The 20389-nt window shown below is 39.9% G+C and overlaps 1 protein-coding gene across 2 annotated transcripts in view; it reads left to right on the top strand.

Annotated features, from left to right (window-relative positions):
- Positions 1 to 20389, top strand: part of LOC121393379 (synaptoporin-like) — a 140550-nt gene that overhangs the window by 109057 nt on the left and 11104 nt on the right. For both annotated transcript variants that reach the window (XM_041561793.1, XM_041561794.1), the window contains 2 exons: positions 722 to 846; positions 7316 to 7514. In XM_041561793.1, coding sequence (XP_041417727.1) covers positions 722 to 846; positions 7316 to 7514 — 324 coding nt within the window. The remainder of the gene's footprint in view (positions 1 to 721; positions 847 to 7315; positions 7515 to 20389) is intronic.

The raw sequence follows: 20389 nt of genomic DNA, 5'->3' as shown, positions 1-20389 counted from the left end.
CAAGATACTCTAACACCCACTGTGATGGACACCAGGCAGAAAGTGAGAGATACAGTATAGAAAGAACAAGAGATCTCAGCACATACATTAATATAACAATGTCTCATGGAGACAAGAAAGACCTATCTCGACTTTCTGTACATGAACAAATACACATGACATATAAATTAAACCCTCAAGGAGTAAATCAAGCATTAAATGACCTAAAACATAGTTCTCACTATAGCAGGAAAACCCTCCTATGAAATCAGCAGTGAGTGACACAAATGGTGCTGCAAATAATACAAAAAGCCTCATCAATATCCTAAGGTCCATTTCTAAACAAAAACACAGAGAAGCAACAACTGCAGATCAAACAAATACCGTGCTGGACAAGGAGGAGAAACAGCCAAGAAAACAAAATAAATACCAACAAATATCAGTCGAAGCAATTCGGAAATGTAATTCTCCAAGGGAAATACTTCAGCCAGGTTTTGTGGGTATTATAAGGGTTAATGATGGGTGAATTTATTCGCCAGGCGCAAATTTGCGGCGAATTTGCACGATTCGGGGCCGGCGAAAAAATTTCGGAAAAAAACGGACGCCGGCGCCATTTCGCCGAATTTTTCAGCGAAGGAAAACGGCGCAAATTCGCCCATCACTAATAAGGGTTTATGTCGGGGTGTTGCCTTATTTCATATTATTTTTGTCATTTATTGTATTTTCATATTCACTCCAACAGCTTTTTGCAATCTTTGCATTTGCAACATGTGGTGGTTACTCTGGAGAACTGAGAGTCAGCGTGGACTGTGCCAACAAAACCCAGAGCGACCTCAGCATTGATATCGCCATCAACTATCCATTTAGGTAAGAAATGTTTGACTTTCATAAGGAGAAGTGCTCCCTTCTGATTATGTTTGGCTGGAAAAGTACAGGGCAGGGGTAAGGGCACCATTGTGGCCTGTGTCTGCTGCAAAAAACAGTGACAATTCTTTAATGTGCAGAGTGCGACGTCAATTATAGTGCATTGTGCCTGGGTTTTAGCACTTTGCTCCCTGTAATGCACATAATAAATAACCCCTATAGAGTTGCACCTATAGACGCACATGTGTAAAAGAAGAACTTGTAGTGAGAAAAAAAGACGAATTTCTCACCATTTTGCAAATTTTTTCACAGTTTTTGCACATTTTCAAGCAAAATGGTTGAAACATTTGTGAAATGCATCGAAGCCAATGGGCATCAAAAAATATTTTTACGTACGTGACAATTGTTTCTCACTCCGTTTGCATTACAATCAATGGGCATTTTTTCTTCTGGTGACTTTTTTGTCTTGGCGACAATCTTGTCTTGGCCGACTTTTTTGTTGCAGCAAAATTTTTCCCAGTGGATTTCTGCTGCAGTTTCGTGACAAAAATTGCAGATGGCGAGATGCATAATTTTGCCGCGAATCCACGCCTGGCGAAAAGATTTGCTCATCATTAAAATGAGTCATATTTAGCGATGAGTGAATTTTGTAGCCATACGTGGATGTGCAGCAAAATTCCGCATTTAGTCATTGCCTAAAATTTGGCAAAAATTTGCCTAAAAAAACGCCCATTCAATGCATTTGGAGTGAGAACAAAAAGTGAAGAAAAAAAGCCCATTGACTTTAATGCAACTGGAGTGAGAAAAAAAAGTTGCCCATAAACTTTAATGCGTTTTACAAATTTTTAGGCAATTTTGGCAAAGCTTTCGCTTTTACAGGGCAGATTCACTCATCACTAGTTGAATTAAAGTGTTCCATCTAGATTTGATTAAGGGGATACTGTCATGGGAGAAAAAAAAAATTTCAAAATGAATCCGTTAATAGTGCTGCTCCAGCAGAATTCTGCACTGAAATCCATTTCTCAGAAGAGCAAACTGATTTTTTTATATTCAATTTTGAAATCTGACATGGGGGCTAGACATATTGTCAATTTCCCAGCTGCCCCAAGTCATGTGACTTGTGCTCTGATAAACTTCAATCACTCTTTACTGCTGTACTGCAAGTTGGAGTGATATCACCTCCCTCCCTTTCCCCCCCAGCAGCCAAACAAAAGAACAATGGGAAGGTAACCAGATAGCAGCTCCCTAACACAAGATAACAGCTGCCTGGTAGAGCTAAGAACAGCACTCAATAGTAAAAACCCATGTCCCACTGAGACACATTCAGTTACATTGAGAAGGAAAAACAGCAGCCTGCCAGAAAGCATTTCTCTCCTAAAGTGCAGGCACAAGTCACATGACCAGGGGCAGCTGGGAAATTGACAAAATGTCTAGCCCCATGTCAGATTTCAAAATTGAATATAAAAAAATCAGTTTGCTCTTTTGAGAAATGGATTTCAGTGCAGAAGTCTGCTGGAGTAGCACTATTAACTGATGCGTTTTGAAAAAAAACATGTTTTCTGATGACAGGATACCTTTAATATTAAATATTGCCATAGCCTGTTATAGATCATGTGCAGATAAATCCCCAGTAGAAAGGAGTGGGGGCAGATGCTAGTGATGTCCCTATAGAATTATAGCTATTGGTTGCTCAGCATGTGTTATACACACGTGTGTTACATGTAGTCCATGTGAGCATGTAAGTGTGTTACCCAGAATGCTCTGAAATAGGCCAATGTTATTCCCCATGGTGTCCACTTTAACCAAACAATTCTTCATTTCTGACAGAATTTCATTTTCTCCTTAAAATTAAAATCTAGATGACAATTAAATCCATCCATTAAATAGTACATGGTCCTATTGGGGTTTTTTATATGCTTGCTTAAATGTTTTTATATAGCCTTAAAGGCTATCATCCCCAACCAAAGGTGTGGGGATGTTGGGGGTATCAGTATGCCCAAACAAATATTTGGGTGCTGTCTGACCTCTTCTGGGCATATGTGTTGGAACTTGGGGGCTAGGGGAGCTGCCATCCCCATAATTTCCACCCCGGTTTCTGATTTTAGTTGGGTCCCAGTGCCCATTCCCTTCTTCTGCTTAGGGAAAAAATTAGAAACTTTCTCAAATGTTTCCTAAGCAGAAGATCATTAGAGCAGCCTCTTCCTTTCTCCTGACAACTTCCTTGACTACTTGGTGGTCAGACTGGTGGGAAACTGACCAGCAGGTGGCGCTGTTGTGACAAAATTCATTCATATTAACAGCACATGTATCCCTTAATATCTTGGAATCAAAAAAATAAAATAATAATGAATGTACATGTGCTGAGAATAACACCCTGATCAATTTTACATTCACTTATTTTAAAGGTTTACTTACAAGTGATGGTCCCTTTAAGAGAGCGTTAATGTATGCCCAATGCCTTTGTATGCTGAGAGACCTGCTTTGCTCATTTCCATTCTTTATAAATGGCACAGATCAGTGTTCATCCGATGATTACGCCATTTAATTAATGTCTCCAAGACAGGGATGGAATGAGCTCGCAAGTCATTGATTTGCTCTTATTATTCCTGAATCTTCAGTGGCTTAATAATGAAATGGGCAGTCGGTGGGCGAGAATTAGCTGCGAGAGACCTTGTTTGTCTTCCAGGCTCGGTAAATTGAGAAGCAAAATCACAGTCTTTTTAGCTTGATAGGAATCCATTTTAAGCCCATACGGTCGTCTCAGTGTGGGTTTTATCTGATAGATTGCATACGGATAGATTAGGGCAAGAGCCGCTGTGCCATGAGAAAAGGGGGCAATAATAGTCTGTCATTTACATCTCAGATTTGCCAGTTCACCTCTTCAGCCTCACGCTTTTACCTACAAGGCTGACACTCCTGCAAGGATCTTGCATATAGATTAAAATCAAAACAGATAAAGGTCACAAACTTACCAAGTATAGGAGGAAGTTCGGGTGCACTGCCCTGAACCTTCAGCTAAGGGAGCGGATCCAAACCGTAATGTAGTTGAGCAGGCACTCGAAGGACTATTCCTCCACACAGACGCAATAAAAATCAAGTATATTTCTTTGGTTCTGTTAAGGCATAGCCTTACGCATTTTGTATCACAGCAGATACTTAAAGAATAAGTAAACCTTTAAAATAAGTGAATGTAAAATTGATGAGGGGGCTATTCTAAGCACTTTTGTAATTTACATTCATTATTTATTTTCTTTTGATTCCAAGATATTAAGGGATACATGTACTGTTAATATGAATGAATTTTGTTACAACACCGCCACCTGCTGGTCATTTTTCCACCAGTCTGACCAGCAAGTAGTCAAGGAAGTTGTCAGGAGAGAGAAAGAGGCTGTTCTCCTTTAGGAATAAAATTAGAAACCTTTCTTAAACCTTTCCTAAGCAGAAGAACACTTGACTACTTGGTGGTCAGACTGGTGGGAAACTGAGCAGCAGGTGGCGCTGTTGTAACAAAATTCACTGATGTTAACAGTACATACCGTATATACTCGAGTATAAGCCGAGTTTTTCAGCATCCAAAATGTGCTGAAAAAGACTACCTCGGCTTATACTCGAGTCAACGAGCGCTAGCTGAGATTGCAGTCACTGCTAATCATTCCTATACCAACAGAGGATGCTTGCGGAGAGACTGCAATATCACACAGCACCCTCTGTTGGTTATATGAAACATTAACAGTGACTGCAATATCACACAGCACCCTCTGTTGGTTATATGAAACATTAACAGTGACTGCAATATCACACAGCGCCCTCTGTTGGTTATATGAAAGATTAACAGTGATGGCAATATCACACAGCGCCCTTTGCAGATGGTAGTGGGACAATGCACACAGTAATCTGTTTAGCAATTCTCTGTCACCATCAACTTTGCAAGTCCGGTTGATCGCTGGGGGGGTCACTTTGGCAGAATGTGCGCTGCTGGGAGACAGGGCTGTAGTTGTGTCTAGGCTTATACTCGAGTCAATAAGTTTTCCCAGTTTTCTTAGGTTAAGTTCGGTACCTCGGCTTATACTCGGGTCGGCTAATACTCAAGTATATATGGTAAATCTTTTAATAGCTTGGAATTTAGAAAAAATAAATAATGAATGTACATTGCAAATGTTCTTCGAATAGCCCCCTCATCAGTTTTACATTCACTTATTTTTAAGGTTTACTTATCTTTTAAGGTATGAAGATGCAAATTACAGAAAGATCCATTATCCGGAAAGCCCCAGGTCCCAAGCATTCTGGATAACAGGTCCCATACTTATATAACATTCACAGCAGTGATGTGTGGGCAAAGCTTTGCTCGCCAATGTTCTCCACTTTCTAGTCTGTGATTGAAATCCATCATTTAATAAACGTATTGTAATAATCTCTAATGAAACTTTATTTATTTTCCGTGAAACATCTCAGCCTATTTACTTGGAGCAGTTTGTGCTCATGTTGATTTTTGCACTAAGGAGCCGGGGGATTTCAGTGTTATGTTATTAGAATAATGTGGCGGAATATCTAAACACAGAGATATTTTTGCTGGAAAGCGGTGAATTGAATTTGTACATGAATAATATATGTTCCCATCTACAATAACACGCGCGGCTCCTCTCCTCCAGTTTAGCTGCACCTTGGAGGCTTATTGTGCACTTCCAAGAAAACTGCTGGAATTCTATTATTTAAAAGCTGAGTTTAACTAACGCTGAGACTCTCGCACAGTCATTCCCCAAACCCATTATATTCATTAGATGCTTCTGTAACTATATCTTGTCTGTGTAAAGCACCAACAGAGACACCACTGGATCATTAGTGCTATAAAGATGCATTTGGTCTTTCTTTTTCATCTAATAAATCCATATGCCAATTGTTTAAGGGAATGAAATGATCACGGCAACAAGTGCAACTCGGCATTTCAAAGCAGCCTGTTAGCTGTAATAGGTATGTCTTTAAGGCCATGGATAAACAAACTGGGTCATAAATGGAACTGCTCATTGCAACTCCCACTGCCTGTACAAACTGATACCATAAAACTATGCCACTAAAGAAAATACAGATGAGACAGTTGAATAAGTTATTCCCCTGTACTAATTCAGCAGGAACAGCCCCTACGTTTGCTCATAGTCTGTACAGAGAGATCCCATAAAACTATGGCAGCATAGGTATTCCCCTGTACTAAGCACAATTCAGCAGGAAAAGCCCCTAAGTTTGCTCATAGTCTGTACAGAGAGATTCCATAAAACTATGGCAGCATAGGTATTCCCCTGTACTAAGCACAATTCAGCAGGAAAAGCCCCTAAGTTTGCTCATAGTCTGTACAGAGAGATTCCATAAAACTATGGCAGCATAGGTATTCCCTGTACTAAGCACAATTCAGCAGGAACAGTCCCCTTAGTTTGCCCATAGTCTGTACAGAGAGATCCCATAAAACAATGGCAGCATAGGTATTCCCTGTACTAAGCACAATTCAGCAGGAACAGTCCCCTTAGTTTGCCCATAGTCTGTACAGAGAGATCCCATAAAACAATGGCAGCATTGGTATTCCCTGTACTAAGCACAATTCAGCAGGAACAGTCCCCTAAGTTTGTTCATAGTCTGTACAGAGAGATCCCATAAAACTATGGCAGCATAGGTATTCCCTGTACTAAGCACAATTCAGCAGGAACAGTTCCCTAAGTTTGCTCATAGTCTGTACAGAGAGATCCCATAAAACTATGGCAGCATAGGTATTCCCTGTACTAAGCACAATTCAGCAGGAACAGTCCTTAAGTTTGCTCATAGCAAACAGTTGGTCTGGTTCCCCCCAGTTGGTCTGGTTCCCCCCAGGTGGACTGGAGCAGTGGTAGGGGGGTCCATCCTGAAGGTCATCAGCTGAGATTTCTGTAGGATATGTATTTGCTCTCCTGGACACAACTGGAAGCCCAACTTGGAGGCCAGTCAGTGTCGGACTGGGATGCCAGGGGCCACCAGAAAACCTTAGACCGTGGGCCCACTTTCCAAACTATTATTCCGCCTCTCCTCAGTCAACCTCTTTATTCTCCTAGTATTGTATATCTATTTACTATATTCTTCCATTAATAAGCATATAAAGAAATAGGGAATGACCATGAAATAGGCCAAATGGTTAGAAGCAAGAGGCCCACACTGACACCTGGGCCCACTGGGAGTTTTCCTGGTATACTGGTGGAACAGTCCGACACCAGTTAAGGTGAGATTTTGGGTGGGGGTTAATATATTTGCTGCCCTACTTTGAACTAAATGACTGATACACCCGTAACCAGGTTATGAACTAAGGGAGTTGACCCTCCATGGCAGGCTTAATCTACTGCTACAATCGTTGGCTTTTCCTGACATGTAAAAAACACTGTTTTACTTGAATGTTGCTATTTCCCAAAGCAAAGGCCAAATGCTAACCCCAATAATACAATCTCTCTCTTCATTGCAGGTTGTACCAAGTGAATTTTGATGCACCCACATGTGAAGGCAAGAGGCGTGAGAAACTCTCATTGATAGGGGACCTCTCATCTTCTGCCGAGTTCTTTGTCACCATTGCGGTGTTTGCCTTCCTCTACTCCTTGGCCGCTACAGTCGTGTACATTTTCTACCAGAATAAATATCGGGAAAACAACAGGGGGCCCCTAATTGTGAGTATTTTATTTAATTCAAGATGTTTTATTTCTCAAGTCAAAACTTCAGATATAAACTTGATTTCTTAGGTTAGGTAGTGATGATTGGTTACAAGGCAAGATGGTAAAATCAGTGGTGTAACTACAGAGGAAGCAGACCCTGTGGCTGCAGGGGGTCCCAGGAAGTATAGTGGCCACACGAGCTCCCTAATTCATATAAAATTTCAATAGATATTGGTAAAACAGGTCAATTTATAGACATTTTGGGAGCATGAAATATAATTTGCTGTGGGGCCCAGTCATTTCTACTTTCGCCACTGCCCACAATGCACTTGTATGAGAAGTACTCGGCAAGCGTGGGAGGAATGGACTGGTACCCTAAGGGGCTAGGAGTTCCACAGACAAGACAATGGATAAGAGAAGGGTTTCAGATGTGATAAAACAGTTTTGACAATGAATGTGTTTAGAAGACGTGAATCACCTGGGAGCTAAGTACCAGCTGGGTATATAAGGAGGGATAATGCCTGCGGTGAGGATAGTGAAGGACTTTGAAGGACAGCAAATGAGAGAGAAATGTTGAATGCATGAAAAACAAGCAGTGCCAGGTTTAGCAGTGTTAAAGGACAAGGAAAGGCAAAAAAATAAAATCCCATTTTTACTTACTTTAATGAAAAAGAAACCTATCTCCAATATATTTAATTAAAAAATGTATACCGTTTTTCTAAGAAACCTGACTATATGCAGTGAAATTCTCTCTTCATTTACTGCTGTGGATAGGAATTGTCAGATAGTCCCTAAGTGCTAAGCAGGGAAACAATCATACTTATGAACAGCAGGGGGAGCCCTTGCCTTACTTACCAGCCATGCAGAATTCAATATGAAGATCCCTAAGCAGCCCAGACCACACTGAGCATGTGCAGGGTCAGGGTCAGGCAAAGATGTTTAACAAAGTTACAAGATGAGAGCCCCTTGTGGCCAACTTTGAAAGCATAAATTATTTGTTTGATTAGGCTTGTGGTGCAGTAAGTTCAGGCACGTTTCAGGGGCTGCTGCCGCCTGAGGCAGCAGCCCCAATGCCGCCCCTCCTCCTGCTCCGCTCTTCTAACTACCAGCGTCGGAGCGGGTGGAGGAGGGGCCGCATCGCTAGTGCAGTGAGCGCTATTGCGCTCGCTGCGCTAGAAGAGCCGAATTTCCGTTTTAAAAAACGGAAATTCGGCTCTTAAAGTTACCAGAGGCGGCTTTTTGCCGCCCCTGGTAACTGGCCGCTCCGTGCCGCCTGAGGCAAGATTCTCACCTTGCCTCATGGCCGGAGCGGCCCTGAGTAAGTTCATACTTATGTTTAGTAATCAAAATACAGCATTTCTAGCCTTATTCTATTTTAGACTTTCCTTGTCCTTTAAGACTTAAAGGGATTCTGTCATGATTTTTATGGTGTCGTTTTTATTTGTAAATGACACTGTTTACACTGCAAATAATTCACTCTACAATATAAAATGTCATTCCTAAACCAACAAGTGTATTTTTTTAGTTGTAATATTGGTGTGTAGGTGCATCTCAGGTCATTTTGCCTGGTCATGTGCTTTCAGAAAGAGGCAGCACTTTGGGATGGAACTGCTTTCTGACAGGCTGTTGTTTCTCCTACTCAATGTAACTGAATGTGTCTCAGTGGGACATGGATTTTTACTATTGAGTGCTGTTCTTAGATCTACCAGGGAGCTGTTTTCTGATTTCCTTCCCATTGTACTGCTGATGGGCTCCTGGAGGGGGATGATATCACTCCAACTTGCAATGCAGCTGTAAAGAGTGACTGAAGCACAAGTGACATGACTGGGGGCAGCAGGGAAACTGACAATATGTATAGCACTATGTCAGATTTCAAAATGAAATATAAAAAAATGAGTTTGCTCTTTTGATAAACAGATTTCAGCTCAAAATTCTGCTGGAGCAGCACTATTAACTGATGCATTTTGAAAAAAACATGTTTTCCCATGACAGTATCCCTTTAAGGGCCAATGTTATTCTTATAAAGTAGAACTGTTAACCAATAGTTCTTCATCTTTTGTTGTGTTCCATAAGGTCAGCCACACCATGTCCCACAGGCTGCCTCTCCATGCCTCTTTTCTACTTCTTGTAATGGTATTATAACCCAAATGGAGGGCTATGTAGTATTATAAATCATGGCTGCACTTGCTGCAATAGCAGAGATTAATAAAGATTTATGGAGGATTAAGATCCCCAATAAGGAACTGTTTGCTTTATTGTATTTATAATTATACGTTCTCATGTGGAATTCTAAAAGTAGCCTAACTAAGTAGATATTTTACCATCTTGCCTTGTAACCAATATAAAAGCTCAGGGAGGGACACAAAAGGATAATTAATGTGCAATCACTTCTTAATGTACAATATTTCCATTAAACAAATCCAAAGGCAACAAATGTAATAACATTCGCAAAGAGAACAAATTTGCGAATAAAAAATTAGCATGTGACAATGTAACATTCTTCATTAGGCTTTTATTGCATTGCGAATCTTAATTGCGCGTTGTAAACCTTTAACGCCTGCTTGAAAGTGGCTTTTGGAGAAAAAATTACAACTTTTTCATTAAAAAGTTTTATTACATACACTGCACTCAATTGATATCCTACTGTTGCATGAGGGGCAAAGTGCTCGTTAAGGCAAGATTATTCATTTGGCGAACATTTATTTGTATTGCGAATGAATTGCAAACAATTTTGCCTTAACGGCCAATATTACATTCCCCCATAAGTGATCTTCAACTCCTTGGCCAACATTCCTCTAGAACAGGGGCTTGTGGACTTTTTCACATCAACTGTACCATAGTGATTTAGCCATAGTTCCAATCAGTGATGGGCGAATTTGTCCCGTTTCGCTGCGCCGAAAAATTTGCGAATTTCCTGCAAAAAATCTGGGAATCTGGGTCAATTATAATGCCAGCATCAATTTGCATTAAATTCAATGGGCATCTGAATAATGTTGACGCGCATCATTTTTTTTGACACTGGCGAATTTTCATCTGCAAATTTTTTTGGCGCAGTTTCGTGAATATATTCGCCGCCGGCGAAACACCATATTTGCCACAAATTCTGCCTGCCGCATTTATTTGCCCATCACTAGTTCCACTAATACCTACATCAGCAAGCTTTCACCCCAAAATCTAATTCTGATTGATTTAAAGCAGGATTTCAGGTCTATCGATGAGCAAAAAGAGAATTTCAACCCACATCTCACTTTACCTTTCCTTCATATTGAACCCATGGGAACCGCTCCAGTCCCTCGATTTGGGAACCTCTGCTCTAGAAAGCAACTGTCTAATTTACCCATAAACTAATTAGTCCAGATCTGATGTTCTTGATCATGAAGCTCATTATATTATAGCTACAATTATAGCTACAATTACCTACAATTATAATTAGTGATGGGTGAATTTGGGGCATTTCGCTTTGCCAAAAAATCTGCGAATTTCCAGCGAAATTTGCGAAACGGCAAAAAATTTGCGAAATGGTGCCAGCGTCTCGTTTTTGACGCCAGCGTCCATTTTAGACGCCGGCGTCCATTTTTTGAATTTTCATGGCGGTGTCGCGAATTTATTCGCTGGCGGCGAATCGCTCGAATTCGCCAAGATTTTGCGCCTGCCGAATAAATTCGCCCATCTCTAATTATAATAAATTTTTTTAAAAACCAACACTCTCTTCCCAAAGCAGCAGGATAAACGCATTATATTTATTTGATCTTAGAACCTGTGATTTAGAAGAAGAATCTATAGAATCAGAATATTTGATATCTCACCTTAAATAGACCAGAAAGAATTGCTCACACAAATTGCTACACAATTCTCCAGTATTTTTGTTAATGTCCCCACATGTAGGGCTGCAGGCTGTAATTATTGCCCTTTATTATTGAGCTGCATGAAAGCACATTGTCCTTGTTTAAAACAAACATTAGGCTGAGGAGATATTAAATGTTCAAAGAGAAGATATATTTTAGATGCCTGAAACACTGTGTTTAATCACCAAGGAGAATCCCTAAGATAAGTATTAATCTATTGAGCAGTTAAGTTCCGTATTGTTCTGCTCTGTCTGCTTCTGGTTGGCATGGTTGCTAATTGCTATCATGTTTCTTCTAGAAAATGTCTTGTACCGCAGATGTTCCAGTGTTGCGTTTGTAGCCGGGAGAAGAGAATTTGTTGAATTAGAACAGCATAAGATATGTCCTCAAGTGTAGGAAGTTTAGTAGCACGTATGAAGGTTTATTCACTCTGACACGCGTGTATCGCAATGTGCAAATTAACAGCCGGGGAAAGTAGGAGCACGACAGCAATTTGTGCTTCTTTGTGCAATTTTTTGCCGTATTCGGAAAAACAGGGACCAAAAATGATGGTAATATCAGGATAAAGGAGAAGCCCTTTTGCTCATTGTATGTTCTTCAGGTGAGCTCTGTTCTTCTTACTGGAAGTTCAGCTTCAATATATGTTTCCCACAGTTTCAGTTTCCTTTAAAGGGCATGTACAGGCTGAAATAAAATCCCATTTTTACTTTCTTTAATGAAAAAAAAACCTATCTCCAATATACTTTAATTAAAAAAAAATGTGTACCGTTTTTATAAGAAACCTGACTGTATGCAGTGAAGTTCTCCCTTCATTTACTGCTGTGGATAGGAATTGTCAGACAGTCCCTAACTGCTCTGCAGGGAAACAATCATACTTATGAACAGCAGGGGGAGCCCCCGTCTTACTTCCCAGCCAAGCAAGCAGCTTTGTTTATGACGATCCCTAAGCAGCCCAGACCACACTGAGCATGTGCACAGTCTTAGTCTTGCAAAGATGTTTAACAAAGTTACAAGATGGTGACCCCCTGTAGCCAACTTTGAAAGCATAAATCATTTGTTTGATTAGGCTTGTGGTGCAGTAAGTTCATGTCTATATTTAGAATACAAAATACAGCATTTCTAGCCTTATTCTATTTTAGACTTTACCTGCCCTTTAAGGGGGTTGTTCACCTTCAAACACTTTTTTTCAGTTCAGTTGGTTTTAGATTATTGTTCACCAAAAATAAAGACATTTTCCAGTTAATTTCAATTTTATATTTGTGACTATTTTGCCAATATTGAAGTGTATAATTGCATTTTTCACCTTCTAAAGCAGCTCTGGGGGGGGGGGGTCGCCGACTCTTTAACTGTTCTAAATTGATTCATTGGTTGATTCATTTGTAATTCTTTGTCCCTGCTGAGCAGAATCCCTGATATTCATTAAAGGCAGCTGTTAGAATTGATACAATAGTTGCTAATGTTCCACAGACACTGCTGAGAAATTGCTCGTGGATCACGGAGCTGCCAGACTGAAACATCAGAGGCAGGAACATTAAGCTTTAAATTTCAATTTTGGGAAACCGGAAAAAAAAAAAAGATAAAAAAACGTATAAAAAAGTCTTATTTTATGGTGAACACAACTCAACTGAAAAAAGAGTTTGGAAAGTGAACAAACCCTTTAAAGGATGTTCTGTATCAGCCATCTGATACAAAAGTGACCAAATAGTCAATATACCAAATGTTTGGTGCTGTGATATATTAAAATGATGATGATATACATAAACACATATCAAGGAATCTCTTGCAGGGCCTCTCCCATCCTTTAAACTAATGGGGGGCGAACATTGATCTACTCACTTGCAGATACTCTTGCTTAACAAAGGGCAGAGTAAATATGGAGTGCAATTTAAAGCTCAGCTGCCCAGATTCTTTTAAAATCAGAAATAAATTGTATTTCCAGACCAGAAAAAATCTGCTTTTAAAATGATCAGGATGGAATAAAAAATTGTAGAAAGTGACATACCCTACTGTGGTTTATAGGCTCATGTATGTGGTCAAAACAGTATACTCCTTAACTGATATCTGGTTGGCACTTGGCCACATAATTACTGGCTGACAGGTGAGGACTACTTTAGGGTTGCGGATGCTGTCCTCTCCTGATTGGTCTATAAAAGTAACTACTAGCTGTTAATTGGCTTGTAAATTAATGGCTTTATCAGCCAACCATCTAGATTCCCATCTTGGTGACCTTGTCTCGTCTGGTCAGCTTTTAAGCCCTCAAAAGAACATCTCCAGATGAAGACAAAAAAATATATAAAATAATTATAGATAATAATAATAATCCACCTAGATCATGATCTAGCTCCTGCTCAAAAGAATTCCTGAATATTCTTTTTATATTTTCTTCCAATAGACAGCACTCCAATAGTATTAAAACCGTCTTTATTTGTAGGACAGCAGCACAGATGCAACGTTTCGAGCGGCACCCCACTCTTTGTCAAGCATAAAACACTCCACCACCACCTGACCTTAAATACCATTGGGCACAGTGCCCCCTGGTGTCACCACATATATTAACAAGATATACAAAATATTTAAAAGGTTACAATTTGTCATATGTATCACTTAATATCACATAAGTTGATTATCTTCAAATGTATCAGAAGGGACTTATCTTGTTAATGTCCATTGTTGATTACAATTCCAGACAAGTGATACACAGTATCCATATAACAACCTACAAAAGATAAAATCATTTTAAAAGAAGAACAGCTATTTCAATAAAAAAGGATTCAAGTCATATTCATGATTCAGTCCATTTAGGAATAGTGACCCTAATCTCCTTATCCATTGCGCCTCTTTGCGCAATAATTCCTTATCCCGGTCACCCCCACGTCTCCTTCTTGGGACTGAATCCAGAATTTGAAACCGCAGTTGACTTACAGTGTGACCATTTTCGTTAAAGTGCTTGGCAACAGGTTGGTTTAATTTATTCCTAATGGCCGACTTATGCTCAGTAAGCCTCTCCCTGACGCTCCTTATCGTCTTTCCTATGTAAATTTTTCCGCAGGGACACTTAATATTGTACACCACATACGTGGATGCACAAGTAAAGAAACCTTTAATGGGAATACGAGTGCCCTGTAAGGGATGGTATACCCATTCTCCTTTAAGTACATTACTTCAGTGGCTACACCCACAGCAGGGAAAAGTCCCATTTTTAGGCGTTTTGAGAAAGGTTTGTTTAGATTTCAGAGAAGGACCAAGGTCCGCTTTTACCAATTTATTTCCAATAGTATCTGCGTTCATATATGACATCACAGGCGGGGATCTAAAGGCGGTTTTATCTGGGAAATTTCTAGTTAATAGACTCCATTCCCTCCGTATTATACCTGAGATCTCATTGCTCAACACATTATACTGATTTACAAAGGGGATCCTCTTCTTCCCTGGGGTACTATCTCTCTCTGTTCTCCTCAGCTCACTTTCAGCCCCTTCTAAAATCCTATTCGGATAGCCCCTTCTTCTAAACTTTTCTTTCATTTCATCCACTCTCATAGTCTGCTGACATTCATTTTGGACTATACGTTTCACCCTTAAGACTTGTGATCTGGGTAAAGATTTCTTTATATGTGGAGGATGGAAAGAATCATATCTCAATAATGTATTTCTGTCTGTTGTTTTTACATAGAGGTCAGTCTCAAGATTGCCCTTTCTAGTATTTTTTACCATCACATCTAGGAAAGAAATGTTGTTCGTATCACAGTTTACGGTAAACCTAATAAAAGGGGTACATCTATTAAGTCTTTCTACAAAATCAATGAGCTCAGAATGTCGTCCCGTCCAAATTGTAAAGATATCGTCTATGTAGCGATACCAACACTTACAGTTCTCTTGAAATCCATAATCAGTATAAATAAATTGATTTTCCAAAACATCCATAAATAAATTTGCATAGGACGGGGCGACATTCGAGCCCATCGCTGTGCCTTTGATCTGCAGAAAAAATTCATCCTGAAATAAAAAATAGTTCTTACCCAGAACAATCTGTAGTAGTGTTACCAAAAACTTTTTTTGGGCTCCATCAAGGGTAATGTCCCTATCCAAGTGATGAAGGACGGCCTCTACACCCCCATCATGAGGGATGGAGGTGTAGAGGCTCTCCACATCCAAGGTTACCAACATGGAATCCGGGGGTAGATCATTGATCATATTGATTTTACTTATAAATTCACCAGTATCCTTAACATAGGATTTTGTTTTAAATACATACTCCCTAAATATTTTATCCAAAAATTTTGCCAACGGACAAAACACTGAGTTAACCCCAGCCACTATGGGCCTACCTGGGGGCTTGTCCAAATTTTTATGGATTTTAGGGAGTATGTATAATACAGGTGTGGTTGGATTAACCTGTATCAAATAGTAAGCCAATTTCTGATCAATGATCTCCAGTTTTAAGGCATGATCCACACAATCCTTGATAGCCCGCTGTACAGAAAAAAGGGGATTAGTGGATAATCTCTCATATGTAGTGGTATCATTTAGCATTGCCACAATTGTATCCACATAATACTTTTTATTCAAAGTAAACTCTATCACTGGCAACAGTAAATTTTTGAGTGAACAGGATAATGCTGGCTTATTCAGACAAATTGAAAGATTAAATATGCAGAGAATTGCTCATGATTTGCATCTATGGACTTTAGCAGAGTATTATAAAGTACAAAGGATCCCTAGAGGTCTAAGATCGCATCTAAAACCCACAATGTTTATGGAAGATGTTACCTTCAAGAACAGATGGGAAGCGATTCTCAATAAATGCTCATTTGACATCATGCTCCTGATAATGGATCGTTTACAACAGGAGACGCCTGTGATCACGCTGAAGGCTGAGGAGGCGGAACGAAAGATTCGTGCTGCAGTTTCAGCGGAACAGTTCAAGGCTGCACAAGCCAAGCTCGACGAAAGTCTACGTCACTTCCGGTTGAAGCTTGAATCGCGGAAGCGAGGAAAGTTTCTCCGTGACGAATTGGATTACACAGAGAGCCGCGTGTACAGATGGACCCCACGGGAACGCCAACAGTGGAGGAATCAGCACAACCCGGAACAGGGATCAACCCATAGAGGGGGAACGCACACTGAGCACCGTGCGGAACAAGTGCAAGTGAATACATCTGCATCTTCCTCACCATCGTCTTTTTTATATGGCTCACAAGACAGCCTTGGCTCTATCCGGTCAAGCGGAGAAGGGGAGGCAGGAAACACCATAAAAAAGAAGCAGCCATATCGCAGGAGGAAAATGCGGTGGTAAACATCTCTGCAGTACAGCTAACTCATAATGAAACCAAGGTACTTTCTAAGGGGTTGGGTTTTGCAGTAACAACATTTCCTGATTTTTTCCAACTTGATATAGATTTGGAGGCCTTCTTTAGGAGAATACGGCTGACTGCTGAATTGGATGATAAAGGGGAACTCACTACTGATAAATTGAATGTTTATTGTAATTCTTTTCATTTACAGGATTGGGGTCTGTATAATTTAAGTACATATATGCCTGCTAAAACTAATCATGTGGTGGAAACGTACATACAGGGCGTGAAGGATGAGATTAGGAAATTTGAGGATAGATTTAAAAAAGGTGAGATGCACCAGTCCAGGGAGAACATTACGCTAGAGGAGAGAAAGGCACTGCTGTCCCTTCAGAACAATAGGGATCTGGTGATTAAACCAGCAGGGGGAGCAGTAGTGGTGATGAATAAAAAGTATTATGTGGATACAATTGTGGCAATGCTAAATGATACCACTACATATGAGAGATTATCCACTAATCCCCTTTTTTCTGTACAGCGGGCTATCAAGGATTGTGTGGATCATGCCTTAAAACTGGAGATCACTGATCAGAAATTGGCTTACTATTTGATACAGGTTAATCCAACCACACCTGTATTATACATACTCCCTAAAATCCATAAAAATTTGGACAAGCCCCCAGGTAGGCCCATAGCGGCTGGGGTTAACTCAGTGTTTTGTCCGTTGGCAAAATTTTTGGATAAAATATTTAGGGAGTATGTATTTAAAACAAAATCCTATGTTAAGGATACTGGTGAATTTATAAGTAAAATCAATATGATCAATGATCTACCCCCGGATTCCATGTTGGTAACCTTGGATGTGGAGAGCCTCTACACCTCCATCCCTCATGATGGGGGTGTAGAGGCCGTCCTTCATCACTTGGATAGGGACATTACCCTTGATGGAGCCCAAAAAAAGTTTTTGGTAACACTACTACAGATTGTTCTGGGTAAGAACTATTTTTTATTTCAGGATGAATTTTTTCTGCAGATCAAAGGCACAGCGATGGGCTCGAATGTCGCCCCGTCCTATGCAAATTTATTTATGGATGTTTTGGAAAATCAATTTATTTATACTGATTATGGATTTCAAGAGAACTGTAAGTGTTGGTATCGCTACATAGACGATATCTTTACAATTTGGACGGGACGACATTCTGAGCTCATTGATTTTGTAGAAAGACTTAATAGATGTACCCCTTTTATTAGGTTTACCGTAAACTGTGATACGAACAACATTTCTTTCCTAGATGTGATGGTAAAAAATACTAGAAAGGGCAATCTTGAGACTGACCTCTATGTAAAAACAACAGACAGAAATACATTATTGAGATATGATTCTTTCCATCCTCCACATATAAAGAAATCTTTACCCAGATCACAAGTCTTAAGGGTGAAACGTATAGTCCAAAATGAATGTCAGCAGACTATGAGAGTGGATGAAATGAAAGAAAAGTTTAGAAGAAGGGGCTATCCGAATAGGATTTTAGAAGGGGCTGAAAGTGAGCTGAGGAGAACAGAGAGAGATAGTACCCCAGGGAAGAAGAGGATCCCCTTTGTAAATCAGTATAATGTGTTGAGCAATGAGATCTCAGGTATAATACGGAGGGAATGGAGTCTATTAACTAGAAATTTCCCAGATAAAACCACCTTTAGATCCCCGCCTGTGATGTCATATATGAACGCAGATACTATTGGAAATAAATTGGTAAAAGCGGACCTTGGTCCTTCTCTGAAATCTAAACAAACCTTTCTCAAAACGCCTAAAAATGGGACTTTTCCCTGCTGTGGGTGTAGCCACTGAAGTAATGTACTTAAAGGAGAATGGGTATACCATCCCTTACAGGGCACTCGTATTCCCATTAAAGGTTTCTTTACTTGTGCATCCACGTATGTGGTGTACAATATTAAGTGTCCCTGCGGAAAAATTTACATAGGAAAGACGATAAGGAGCGTCAGGGAGAGGCTTACTGAGCATAAGTCGGCCATTAGGAATAAATTAAACCAACCTGTTGCCAAGCACTTTAACGAAAATGGTCACACTGTAAGTCAACTGCGGTTTCAAATTCTGGATTCAGTCCCAAGAAGGAGACGTGGGGGTGACCGGGATAAGGAATTATTGCGCAAAGAGGCGCAATGGATAAGGAGATTAGGGTCACTATTCCTAAATGGACTGAATCATGAATATGACTTGAATCCTTTTTTATTGAAATAGCTGTTCTTCTTTTAAAATGATTTTATCTTTTGTAGGTTGTTATATGGATACTGTGTATCACTTGTCTGGAATTGTAATCAACAATGGACATTAACAAGATAAGTCCCTTCTGATACATTTGAAGATAATCAACTTATGTGATATTAAGTGATACATATGACAAATTGTAACCTTTTAAATATTTTGTATATCTTGTTAATATATGTGGTGACACCAGGGGGCACTGTGCCCAATGGTATTTAAGGTCAGGTGGTGGTGGAGTGTTTTATGCTTGACAAAGAGTGGGGTGCCGCTCGAAACGTTGCATCTGTGCTGCTGTCCTACAAATAAAGACGGTTTTAATACTATTGGAGTGCTGTCTATTGGATGAAAATATTTGTATGGTGGAGAACCCTTGTGAACAGGTCTCTGGACGTGCACCCAAGAAACAATTGGCCGAAGTAACAGGTGCAGTATAATTGTCTTTACAATATTCTTTTTATAACCAGAAAGATATTGGATATTTTCGGATCCTAAGAGCATTATTTATACAGGTATTCATATCTACAATAGACTTTTCGCAGATTACGGGAGAGAGAGATTATTTTGAGGCAAATCTTTATTTATACAGTACAGCACTGTACATATTTCCACTATGTTAATAAACAGACTGGAAAGATTTAAGGGGGTGATTTATCATAATCTGAAAAGTTCTCACTTTTTTCTGAAAACTAATCTGACCAAATCCGCACTGATATTTTCCCCCCTATTTATCAATCAATTTTCACAAATTGTGTGGGAAAAGTCACAATAAAATTGTAAAATAAAATCAGATTGTTTCAGATTTTGCGCTCAAAACCTACAATTTCTTCGTAAAATCACCTGAAAGCTATGATTTTTTCAGAAACCCAGCACAATTCAGAAAATCTTCCAATTGTTAACGGGACATCTGCCATTGACTTTTACATGTTTCCGACAGGTCTGAGATGAAGTACTTTTTACATCTGACTTTTAACACCATCGGACTTTAACAAATCCCCAAAAAATCTATTTTCCCCTTTAAAAGTCAGACCAGAAAAATTTGGAGCTTAATAAATTACCCCTAAGTGTCATGTGCCAAGAGACAGACAACCCCAAGCAACCAGTTCGATTTTACAATCTATAGCACTTAAAATAATGAAAGCAAACGTCTCATTGGTTGCTATTGGTTACTAGATTGGTTGGTATTGGTTCCTCTATGGCGCGTGCGGCGCGCACTTCCGCTGCTTAAAGGCGCAGTGACGCTGGCATATGATGTCAGCATGCAATGGCACCAAATTCAAACTGTATTTATGGGGAATTCTGGATTTCTATCATGGCCCGTTGTTAGGTTCGATTTGATTGTTCCTGGGTGCTTTCCTTTGTGAATCCTGCCTGTTATTTCTGGTATTGACCCTTGCCTGCCTGTGACTACTCTGATCTCTCCAATCCTGACCATTTGCCTGTCCTCCGACTATTCTCTCCTTGTGCTGGCCCGGC

This window comes from Xenopus laevis, chromosome 4S, assembly GCF_017654675.1.
Source record: "Xenopus laevis strain J_2021 chromosome 4S, Xenopus_laevis_v10.1, whole genome shotgun sequence".
NCBI classification, from domain to species: Eukaryota; Metazoa; Chordata; class Amphibia; order Anura; family Pipidae; genus Xenopus; species Xenopus laevis.
Note: the sequence above shows the minus strand (reverse complement) of the source record. Positions and strands in the feature narration are given on the sequence as shown.